The sequence below is a fragment of the Zeugodacus cucurbitae genome, chromosome 5 (assembly GCF_028554725.1).
Source record: "Zeugodacus cucurbitae isolate PBARC_wt_2022May chromosome 5, idZeuCucr1.2, whole genome shotgun sequence".
In the NCBI taxonomy this organism is placed as follows: domain Eukaryota; kingdom Metazoa; phylum Arthropoda; class Insecta; order Diptera; family Tephritidae; genus Zeugodacus; species Zeugodacus cucurbitae.
In genome coordinates, this window is record NC_071670.1 from 36648094 (window position 1) to 36660908 (window position 12815).

At 29.6% G+C, this 12815-nt stretch overlaps 1 protein-coding gene across 4 annotated transcripts in view; it reads right to left on the reverse strand.

The window, feature by feature from the left end:
- The window catches only part of LOC105219154 (neurobeachin), a 185866-nt gene that overhangs the window by 53439 nt on the left and 119612 nt on the right, over window positions 1-12815 (reverse strand). For all 4 annotated transcript variants that reach the window (XM_054231108.1, XM_054231109.1, XM_054231107.1 and 1 more), the window contains exons 11-13: window positions 6443-6583; window positions 4468-4607; window positions 3289-3502 (exon numbers count right to left, since the gene is read on the reverse strand). In XM_054231108.1, the coding sequence (XP_054087083.1) occupies window positions 3289-3502; window positions 4468-4607; window positions 6443-6583 (495 nt within the window). The remainder of the gene's footprint in view (window positions 1-3288; window positions 3503-4467; window positions 4608-6442; window positions 6584-12815) is intronic.

The window sequence follows — 12815 nt, forward strand, 5'->3', positions numbered from 1 at the left end:
TGAGTAGCTTAAAGTGTAAACACATCATTGCGCGCCAGCCACTTTTGCCAGCAAATATTGATGCAAAGAAAATATGATTAAGGGAAGATATTAACGCATTAAAATATAAAATGAAAAAAATTTGAATAAATTTATGCGCTATTCTGGGTAAATTTATAGCTACAATTATATAATAAGTAATATACGAGTACAAGTTATAAAAATATATTTATAGTAATAATTTTTTTCAATAAAAATACTTTGTGTATATATGTAGGTAGTTTCCAATGAGCTACTGCTGAACTTCAAAGCGCTACATTTGCGTAAAATCCAACAAGATTTGCGACAAGAAAACTTCAAAAACTTTCCAAAACTACTTACTAAATACTTATTTAAACCAAATTTTACACGAACTACGAATAATTACGTTTTAAACACTAGTGTTACTTATAGAACGCATAATTTGGAAGAACGAACAACTTTATATACTTTTTTTTGTTGCTTTAGGAGCGAGCTGTCAAACTGTTTAGGGGATTAATTTATAAATATATAAATAAATATTTAATGGTCGTTGAATATAGTTTTGTTTGAAATATTTTTGATTTTTTACTTTTAAGAGTTGCTACATTTTTTTTTGCTAAATCATATAAATCTAAATTTTGAACAAAAAAAAATTTAAAATTTTTATATTTTTATTAAATATTTTATTTTTGTAAGTCTTAAAATACTAATTTTAAATTAAAAAAAAAAAAAAAAATTAATGATCTCGACTATATTATTAACGTTTAGAAATTTACAAAAATAAAAAATTAAAAACTAAAAAAAAAAAATTATTTTTTAGTCTTAGACCTTTTTAAAAATGTAAATATAAAATTTTTTAAACCAAAAACGAATTGAAAAAAATTAATTATTATTAAAATATATATGTATGCAAAATATCTTTACTTAAGATTTCCTAATTTTAATTATTATTTTTTATTTTGTAAAAACTGTTTATTGAAATTTTTATGTTAAAATAAACTTTTTTTTATATATTTTACGAATATTTATTATGAAAATCCTAATAAATAAATGAAATCGGGAGGAATTGTTATTATTATTAATTAATTAATATTGTTAGTAATATTTTTTTGGAATTATTATTAAAAAAATATTAACAAAAATTGCCAAAAAAAATTAATGATGAACCTTAAATAATATATACGGGTAGATAATAATTCTAATTGCAACAAAATATTATTGGTTTTATTTTATTTGTATAATTATTACCAAAAAATAGTATTTTTACAACTAACTTAAAATATTTCAAATTAATAAATAAGTATTAAGAAATCTTAATTTTTTTTTTAATATTTTCCAATTTATTTGTAATAGATTTTCTATATTACGATTATTGCATAAAAAAATTTAAATTCCAATAATTATAACATTTTAAAATTTTATTATTATAGATTTTGATATTCAACAAAATTTCTCAAAACCCCCTACAATTTGAAAGCTCGCTCTGCTGCATATAAATTTCAGAACAAAGAACTCGTAGAAAATTGTTGAATTTCTTCACCTGATAGAACTGAGAGTTGTTTTGTTTGCGGTGTTTGGCGTATAAGATTTGTTGTTATTGTTGTTTTTATTTCATACATATGCATAATTTTTAATATTTTTTAATTACACATTTTTAATTTAATTCATACATTTCATAGTTTGCGTGTTGAAGAGCAGCGAAAGAGTTGTATGTTTCAATGCAAATTTATTAATTTTCAAGTTTTGCCAATTCGGTTGTATTTAAATGAAATATGATGTTGAAAAGTGAAAGCGATAGTAAGTGATGTGGCATTTTGAGTTTAGCGAGTTTGTAAAAAGGAAAAAAACAACGGTTTAATGAAAAAAGAAAGAGATATTCGAAAAGGAAAAAGTTTGATTAGTTTTCGGTTCGAGCATTGCTATTGTAGAAAAAAGATTGTAAAGGTTGTTGTTATACAATGTTAAAGGAGATATTGTAAGATATGTTATATGAGGAAAAATTCTAAAAAATATTTAGAAATTTTTTTTCACTTTTTTATTTTGACATTTTTTTTGTAAGCTTGAAAATTTAATTATTTATTATTATTTGCAATTCTCAAAAATATATTGAATTTTTTTATTTTTTTTTTATTTTGAAAATTTTTTTTGTAAGCTTGCAAAATTGAATTGCAGTTATTTAGAGACATTTAAATTTTTGTTTAGATTTTTTTTTTTAATAATTAAGTATTTATTTAAAAATATTTTTGTTTTTATTTTTGAGAATTTTTTTGAGGTATTTTTTCTGGGAAAACACATTGATGCCATGCAATTAAATGAAAATACTTTTTTGTTATTGTTTTCTTTTTAACACAACTAAAAATAACAATTAATGGTGGCACTAACGGAAAGAGTTGATTGGACTTTAAAATATTTCATGACAGGGTAATAAGTTAAATTTAATTTTTTCAAGCATAAATGCGACATAGAGAAATTTATTTTTTTTTGTTAATTTTAGCAAACAAAAATTTTTTTATAAAAAAAATAAAATTATTATAAGAATTTAGCCACTAATTTGCAGTCTAATAAATGCTTTTAAATTAAGTGTTAATTAATTAAGCTAAATTATGTTTACTTTTTTATACGGAAATCGCAAGGCCACGCTTAACTGTAGACATTTATAAAAAAAGAATTTAAATAAAAGAAAGAAAGTAGAATTATGAAAAAAATATTTTTCTGCACTCGAGTGTACAACAAATATTACAATTTGAGAATTCATAAAATAAACACTTCATGCTTTTTATACAAATAAGTATTTATTTAATTTTGAGACCTACTTAAAGCTATAAAATGAAATTATACTTTCTTCATACTTAAAATTTACAGCAAAAGTTACAGCCAATTATATAATATTTACGTTCAATTTATCGACACTTGAACAAGGCAATTTATACAGATAAAATATACATAAAATACATACATGCCAGCTATGCGCAAGACCGTTATGCCATAGCAAATACATAAATTCGTACTTAAGAATATCAAGTATATATATACTTACAAATACATACATATATGCATGTACAAGTGTAAAATATTTATAAGCTGCTCAAAATTAAAAAAAAAAAAAACAAAACAAAATCGGAAATTTTAACAACTCAAAGCTTCTCTTTACGCACAAATGTACATACATACATATAAGCTATTAAATACATATTTACATACTGGTTTACTGTTAATAGAATACCATAAATAACGGTAGATTTTCTTGTTATTTGCATACGATAAATCTGTTGAAATCGCAAAACTCACCTGCTTCAGCAATAAATCACTGTTCGCCGACAGACATGTCACCAAATATTTGGTTAAATTGAGAAATGAACCCAAAACTTCCAAAGTTAAGTGTTCGCGCGACGAACGTTGCAACATAAACGAGATGACTAGGAAGCCACGATTCTGTATCATATGTTGTTGTACGGTTTGTGATGTTTCCACCAATTCACAAATGAAACCCAAAAGTTTGGAACTGCAAGGAGAAGTGCGAAAGCGAAGACAGTGACAGTATTAGAAAAGGGTTTTACACAGGGTTGCAGTTGTTGTACGGTAAATTATAATATTGTAAAATGAAAAAAGTGTAAAATATTTACATTTTTAACGTTGAATGAATTAATTCGTTTTGAAAAATATTTATGAGATCTTTATCCAACTTAATGAGTTTCATACATAAAAGGCTGAGTTGAAGCTTCGAAATCGTGCTTACATCAATGAAAGCTCGAGCGGTTTTATTAAAAATCTACATAATCGATCTTAAAATTAATTTTCTGGAAAACTTCTTTTATAATTTAATAATAAACCTGATATATTCAATGAAAATTAATACTTTCTTGACGTACTTGTTAAGCACAAAATATGTTAAAATCAAGATTTAATGATGATGAATTAACGTAAACTTTTCTTCTCGTACAATATTTTAACATTTCTGCACTTTTCAGTATAACTGAATAAATGCTGTAAATAACCCGCCCGGGTGTGCATTAGAGGGTTAAAATGTCTCACTTAGATATTCTTCGAGGAATTTCGATATGGAATCGGATCCCTTAGAAGAATCCTATGCATGATTTATTTATATTTCTACAAGAGCATTTAAAACTCAGTTTTACTATTCTTTGGAGCTACCTTGGAATATACTAGACGGATGGGTCTATTGTAATGATTTGTGGTCTCTTGCTATTCCTCTCTTAATCTATCACATATTTCATTTGTGATTTATCATATTTATAAACATATGAAGACTATTTAAGAGATCTAAACCTATATCTTTTCAAGACTGATAAGAATATAGCTGGAATAGTATAATTTAAATAATTCCTGTGTCTCATTTTGGTAGTACTTCTGGTATGTACAATTTTCTACAATATGCAATTCATAAAATTTGCCATTATCGTACACCAAATTGCCTTATTTTCATTTTATATTTTAATTTTTACTCACCATAGCGTCGGATCACGTTTTATATCGCTTATGCCCTCATGCGCCATATCCAATTGCGAGAACAGCGGAAACAGCACTTGAATGCCACCAATGGAATTTAATGTACAGTGTATTGAGTGTGTAACGACGGCCTTAACGTCCTGTAAATTTGGAATTTATAAATGAAAGAAAGAAATGTTAGAAATATTAGCAAATCTTCGGTATGTGCAATTTGATCTGCATATTCAAATATTCAATATTATTTAAGAGTATAATGCATTACGAAAAATAAATTCTTTAGAAGTGGATTAGTGTTTCAGTAGTCAGTTTTACTTTCCCCTGCTCTTTCAAACAACATCTGCGTATGAACCCCTCTTTCCAAATTCGACCTATAGCACATATGCATAGCATATTAAGGGTAAATATGTATAAGGGTATCTTTTTTAAGGAGAATTAATGTATATAAAATACTCTCGTATGCATTTACATGCATATGTGAGGTATGTATAGTTAAATGTTCATATTAAATATCTCCATTTCCTTCCAATTAAATATTAATAATTTGCATTAATATCGTTCTGGGAAACTTTTAGGAATATCAAATTACATATACACACACAAATGTATGTGCGTAAACTCTACCAAAATCAAAGGAGTTCATACATATTGTAAATTGTTGCATACAATTATAATTATATCAAAAATAATCCTCAAGGCTTTTGTAAAGTATACAATTTCAAAATAGTTAAAAAAAAACAGAATATTACCAACAAGTATAGAAATTGCTACAGCCATTGATATTTTAGTATTTCTCTCTTTGGTATTTTATTCTGAATATTTTTTATATTTTTTTGGTCTTCAAATTTAAATATTTTAAGCTCTTTGAAGAAGATATGTATTAAACAATGGCACTCACTAATGAGAGTCTGTAGCGTAATTGAACCCGGTTAACTGATATTTTTCCTTCAGAGTTTATTTATTTTTGAGGGAACTTTTTAAAACCTGGTGGGAAGGTAATATAAGCTATGAACATACTGATTTTCGGTAAAGCTGCCTCAATATGTGTAATATGCTATAGAGAAACCACTCGAAAACATTTCATTTCTTCTCCAACTCCATATCAAACTTGCTTGGAAAGTTCAGAGCTATGCTATTTTGCTATTTAACTGGGTACAAAATTCAAGCTCATTATAGGCTTTTCGCACAGCCAAATTAATTGATCAATTAAAATTTTAATTGAGAAAACAGTTTTTGCCCTTCGCACGCCGGCTAGTCGACAATCGTTCAGCTTTTACAAATTTTGGCTTTTGCTTTTAACAAGAAGTTGGTAAGTTTCTAAAGCTGATTAATATGTTCTCAATAACCACAACCTTTATTTCCAGCAGCCTGTCATTTACCGTCGAGTAGTATTACTTATAAATACGTTCTTTGTCGCGATAAAAATTCGATTATAAATTAATCCAAAAAACTGAGTTTTTTATTTTGTATGGTAAATCTATCTAAATCAGCGTTTTAATTGTGCAAAGACCGGTTAATTGATCAATTAGCGCCTGTGCGAAAATGCTATTATCGGCTACCGCGAGAGTGGAAGAACGCTCTAACGAATTGCCTATATTTCTTCCAATAATATATGATTTCTTTATTACTCTAGTGTCCTCTAGAGCTTGAATTGTCGGATTTCAATCTAACTTAGAACGGTCTCAAACTACTAGTTGTATTAGTTAAGCATATTTTTAATGAAATTATGCGCTTACAGCTAATGTTTGGTTTATGAGACTGTCTTAAATGTAAATAAATATGTTTCTGAACTGTAGATTTTTCTGTGGAAATCAAGTATTTCCTACAGGTCAACTTATAATGGGTTCTTTTTTATTTTTGTTCTCAGGAGTGTAAGTCTTTGTAGTTAATCTTACTAAAATGCTTACTTAGTAAACTGTATGTATATATGAATATATATATATATATATTGTTGTTTTTGGCATTTCGTTGAACTCACCTGTAACATAAGTGCATGCGGTGTATGTACAAAGTATGAAACATTTCCTTTGGGTGCGGATTGTAGACACAGCTGGCCATCGGTTGCCACTGGATTGTACATGAAGACAATGGCATTTGACAATTTGCCATCGTAGAGTACCTGCAGCCACAATTCATATGTGTTATAAGCAAAAGCGCGCAATAGGGTTGCCATAGCGTTGCAATAATAATTGAAAATAAATGAAAGAAAAAAATTAGTAAGTAAATAAAATATACATCAAATATGTATTGTTGATTGTTCGTATGTATGTATATACACAAATGTCTGTACATATGTATTGTATGTTAAGTAAATATGCGTTTATGCAGTTGAAGGACACAAATCGTTGGACGTTTAGGCGTTAAAATGACGGTGCGCTTGCGAATTGGTGCGGCTCAGCTCGATTTGCTGCTCAATTTTTTGTTTTTGTTTTTGTTTCTTTATTATTATATTAAATTTGCTGTTGTTGTTGCTTTGACACTGCTGTACATTTGCTTGATTATGTGTGTTGTCACTTAACATTTACTTTGCTGGGAGAAAAAACACTTTCGTAGGGTAATTTAACAAACAAAAAAAAAATAAAAATAAACAAAAACAAAGTAGTAGGGTTAAAAAAGAAATGCATGTGATAACGGTACACACATATATACGAAATAAAATTAAAGCTGACAAAAAGCTTACACATTTTGACAAAAACAAATATTAAAAAAAAAAAAACAAAATTAAATTGCATTTTATTGCCAGTGTAGGTGTAACGGTAAATAATACGAATTTACACTACATAAACAATTAAATGTCAAATTATTAAATGTGCTATCATAACTTTCACGCGCGACTGTAATGTTGAAAAATATACTACATTAGAGCGCAAAAAAATTGTGATTGACGCTAAAATATCAATAATAATAAAATTTTACATTTCCATACCACCTACGAAGTGCAAGTGGATTTTATGACTATAATTTGCAATGACAAAAGAATTGCCAGTAAATTTGTGATTAATATCAGCCGACGCTGGCTTACATATAAACATTTATTTTAAATTTTCTATGCTTTTTTTTACTGTTGGTAGCGTACATTGGCACTCTGTGCAAGAACATTATTTATTGACTGCAAAATATTTTCCTCAAATTCATACATAAATTATGAACTTTTTCGTGCACAGCATAAATAAATATAGTTTTTAGATATAAAGAAATTAATCATAATAATAAGAGGGCGTCACCTTCATCTGATAAAAACGTTGGACAATATTTGTGGAAATTTAAAAAACACAGAATATTTTTACGCTCACTTTCCACTAAAAACTCCATTAAAAGCAAGCCATAAAAATGAGTTTAACTTAAATAAAAATTACCTTTAACTCGTCATAAATAATACTTTTTGTTGTTTATGAAATACAACTCCATTTTGCTTTAAAATTCATTCACAAGACTGAAAAGTTTAATCACAATATTGACAAGGATTCACTGCGAAGTAAGCTATCCATACTATCCATATATAAATTTAATAAATAATTGATTCATTAAGCTCAGTGTTTCTTAAACACTTCAAGGAGAAGATTATTCATTAAAACAAAATCTTGATAATTTATAGTTTGAAAATTTTTAGTTTTTTTATGATTTACAATATTTCCACAGTTATTATGTAAACTTAAGATCGACTATCTATATATGTTTCAGATGGACTAATGACCAAATGAAATCCCTGCCTAAAATATGCCCAAAGAATGGAGATCTTCGAGTTATAGAAGTCCGAGTTATGGAAGTTCCACTGTAATTTTATTTCAATTGCTAAGGTACTTTTGACTTTAATAATCATAATATGCCAGAATAAACTAGAATCGACAATGGAAATCGATAACTTGCCACATTTATCCAGACATCAATATTCGTAGTTGCCAGAATATATTGTTAACAATAGGCTATATAAGGGTTACCGGATTGGTAGCACGACACAATTCTAATAAGAGAGTTAGTCGAGTAAAATGTAATCGAGTTATAAATTAGAGTTTTAAAGTGGAGTAATGAGTAATAAAGTGTTAAGTTATTTAAATTAGAAGGATTAGCCATTAAATTGTGACTTTTATTTGACAAACCAGTGACCGAATTTAGAATAGAGTTTCCGCGTAAACGATTGATTTAAGATATACGTTACAATATGTTTATCATACATTGGCTGTGTAAATAGTTGGACCTACATTATTAACAATATCAGTTAAACATATATAAAGTTAAATAACGGAGAGTTTCCAAAGCTTCTGAAAATCGTCCTAGATATTCTTTGGAAGCAATCGTGGTAGAAATCTTAGATACATTTCCGAAGATTATTCACGATTCTATTGGAATTCTATTTTATTTTAGAGCCGATATTGTGCTTTTTTACAAGTCGATCGGAAGGGTATTGTCTCGAATATGAATTTTAAAGTTCTGGATCCTTAAAAACAAAGATGAAAAATTCGAAAACTTTAGTACACCAATTTATTACTCTGCAATAGCGGTACAAATTTGCATGTATATATATAAAGGAGCTTGCACCGCTATCGGACAATCGGACCGATTTCCACTTCCATTTATGGTGATCGGCCAGTCTCAAACCAAGCAGCTAATATAATTTTGAACTTACGTGAATAAATGAATTGCGAATTCTTCCAATTAGTGGTCGGCAACCGCACTTTGTCAGTACTTTTTTGAAACTTGCATTATTATTTTTAATTGTGGTCTTCACTGCTTAGAAATATATATATGTACAAACATTATAATTCAACCAGTTGCTGCTATGCATGTTTTAAGCTGCCAATAAAGCTTATGGTTGGTTATGCTTTTCATTTTGTTTCGAAACACTCGAAAATGAAGGCAGCATACATTTGAAAAGGGTACAACACTGAGCACATACACACATATGTATATGATGTGCATGGGTAATCGATAAGCCTCTTTCTTCAAATTTTGCTATTTGCTGCTCCTCATCATTTCACGCTGGACTAAGTATAATGCTTCACGTAAGCCCCAGCTACTATTATTAGACATGAAATAGCTGTAGCCAGAACAAAGAACAGCAAATTATGATGCAAAACAACGATATAAGCACATACAAATATAGTGAGCGATGAGTATATGGGGGGAAGAGCGCAAAATTGTGGTGAAAGTAGAAAAGCTGCAAAGCACTCAAGTGCTTAATTGCTTTCGAGTGCATAATCGATGCAAGAACACGTTAATTGTATACATATTTATATGCAAATCACTAAAGTAGGGTGTGAATATATACATACAGATACACTTATGTAAATATGTGTGTGTATATATGTATTTAAAACAATATATATATTAATAACTGCAACAGCTTAACTGCTTAATGCGGTTTGTTGAGTTCGAAAAATGCCAGCAATTTGGAGAAGAAAATTAATAAAAATAAATAAAAATTAAAAGTACAATAAAATTGCACAGAAACAACAACAAAAAATCGCTTAAACGAAAATAAATCTCCAATATTGTACTACAATACCATCGACTTAAATTAATTTCAACCCGAAAGTTAGTAAAAATCCACTGCAATCACTAAAGTTTAGCACTCACAGTGCACAGCGCCTATGCGCCCATGCGCCCTGAAGTATGCTAACAATTTCCGCTGCAATGCAACTGAATGCAGCTGTGCAGACACAGTGGAACACCTACAAGATGCCATAGGTAGGCATAAGCAGGCGCAGGTCTCAAAGGCCAAGTGAAGGACGTAACTTTTTGTTGTAGTTGTTGTATGCTAAGCTTGCAGTGCAGGCGCACACTCGAGAGTTAAGGCCGCCGCGGTGCTTGTGTCAGTGTAATACAAATACATTTACAACACTCAAGTGAATTACTATACATATGTATGCGTGTGGGTGTGCGAGTGTGTTTGCCGATTGAGCGGCATGATGATGTGGAAAAGCGGCAGCGCGTTGCCTTGCAACTCAATTAATTGCGAGCGCGTGAATTTCATGCTCTAATAATTTCAATAATTGAAAAAAAAGGAAGTGAGTGGAATCATGTATCCTTGCGCCTGCAGACACACACATGTAGTGCGCCTAAAAGTATGTGTGTGTGTGTGTGAGTGTAGGCGCTTATTTGCACTTGAGCTGCTGCGTTGCATTGAAAGCGTCGATTTCTCGCATCGAAAGTTATTTGTTGCAATAAGCGTTTGCTTAGTTTCGCACACGCTTGCTTTTACACAACATTTGCGCACATTTTCTATTACGCTCGCTTCCTTTTTATCTGTGCGCTCATATTGCCTCGGGGATACGGTTATGTTGAAACTTTTAATTGCTTCGCCTCTTGAGGTGCATGCATGATTTTTGTAAAGTTTTTCGCAACGCAACGCAGCTGCTGCAGCTGTACAATGCGGTGGGTGTTAGGAAATATTCTGTGAAAATTAAATTCAGTGGAGAGGTTTGCATTTCAAAAGTTTTTGATTGCATTTCTAGTTATTATTTTAATCAGTTTCTATTTGAAACAAAATATTTGGATTCGCTATAATTTCAATTATATCATTTAAATATAAAAAAATTATTATTTTTTTCATTTTCTAAATAGAGAATTTTTGTACCAAACAAGGCTTTTCTTTACGATGTATGGTATGTACAAATACCAAATAAGTCCCAAATAAATTCCTTATTTCATAGTTGAGATCACATGATCCAATGATTCGAGACGGCCAACCGAAGATTCGAAGCGATCGATAAAGTGCATGAGCTCACAGTTTAGATAATAGAGATCTCAATAGAAAACAAAGCCCTTCAATGGGTGCTATTATTGGTTAAACAGATCAATACCACAAATGTTGAGGCACAAAAATTCGAACCAAAAAGGCCTTTTTTCAACACAATGTAGTGGAATACGCACTTTATTTAAAAAAATCTAAAAATAATTTTAAGAAGTATTGTTAGGTTAGGAGTAGGATTCTCTGTTATAATTTTAAGCTTAGGTTACGGCACCCTTTATTTCAAAGAGATTATTTCCTGAATCAATACCTTAAGCAAAGTGTGTCTCACCCTTAATTTCAAAGAGCTAAGAAAGCTTGCCTGGTTCAGTGTGCTGAGAGCTCTAAGGGTTTTATCTTTTCGCATTCATTGTCCTTTTACAATAAGTAAATTGAGTCAGAACGAAAATAGTAATTATATATACGGTTCTCTGAAGGGGTAACGCTTCCTGCAGTTGTCTACCAATTTTGGAAAAGACCCATAATACTATCAGATTACTATTTGATTTCGTAGTTCTAGTGAAATTTTTAGTACAATAGTGCGTATACTGCTAGGAGTAATTAGATAACTTTGCGAATTTTATGATACTATCGTTATTCGCTAATGACCATTCGGTAGTCGAATATGGCATCATTCGATACTATCGATATTTTTCAGCTCTAATGAACATATACATATGAATGAATAGTAAGTGTTGTAGCGACATGAAATATCAACTGCACACTCTGGGAATGTCCATCCTTGGTCATTTATTTGATATTATATCTGCTTCATTAAATATGAATGCCAAAATATATTCTAACTTGACGTCATCAAGGATATCAGTTCCAAGCATGTCACCAACTGAGCCATGAGTCTTTGGGTTATTTAACTTGTGGCTGTGATGTGAATGTGAATTTAGCACCCATAGAGTATGCAACGCATGCATACTCCCTGCGGTTGTGTTAGTGACGCCAAAGAAAATGCTTCCAATCTGAATACAAAATTTCAGGATTTGTATCAAGCGCGCAACGCATATTATGGATATTATCGAGTACTGTCGGCGGATTCCAACTGTCGAATAACTTCCACATATATGGACCGATAAGGGAGTTTATATTAAGAAAACTTTGGTATTTTCAAGACATTTGCAATTTTAAAAGAGAACATTATTTGTTAAAATAACTTAACTCAAAATTACAAACTTGAGTCGGAATATTAAATATTAAAGATTTTTTTAAATTTAAAATATCATCTGTAAGCTGTCTAAAAAGCGATTAATTTGCAATATTTTTTAGCAGTAGCTAATTGTATTGTACACAAAAAATTATGTTTCTTTTGCAAAAAAAAATTAAAAATAATTTTTAAAAAAATTTTATGAAAATTCTTATATTTTTTTTAATTTTTGTGCTTCGTGATAAGAATACTAGTTAAAATATAATATTTACAAACAAAAAACTTTTCTATAGCCAACAAAAGTAGCATTTCAGCTAGAACTAAAAAACAACAAATCAGTTTTAAAGCCACACAAACACACCAGATTGTGCTTTACAAATCGAAATTTTGCAAGTAAGCGATTGCACTAAAAAATTAGGTGACATTTGCAAAAGAAGAACTCACATATACACAGAACATAAGAAATGA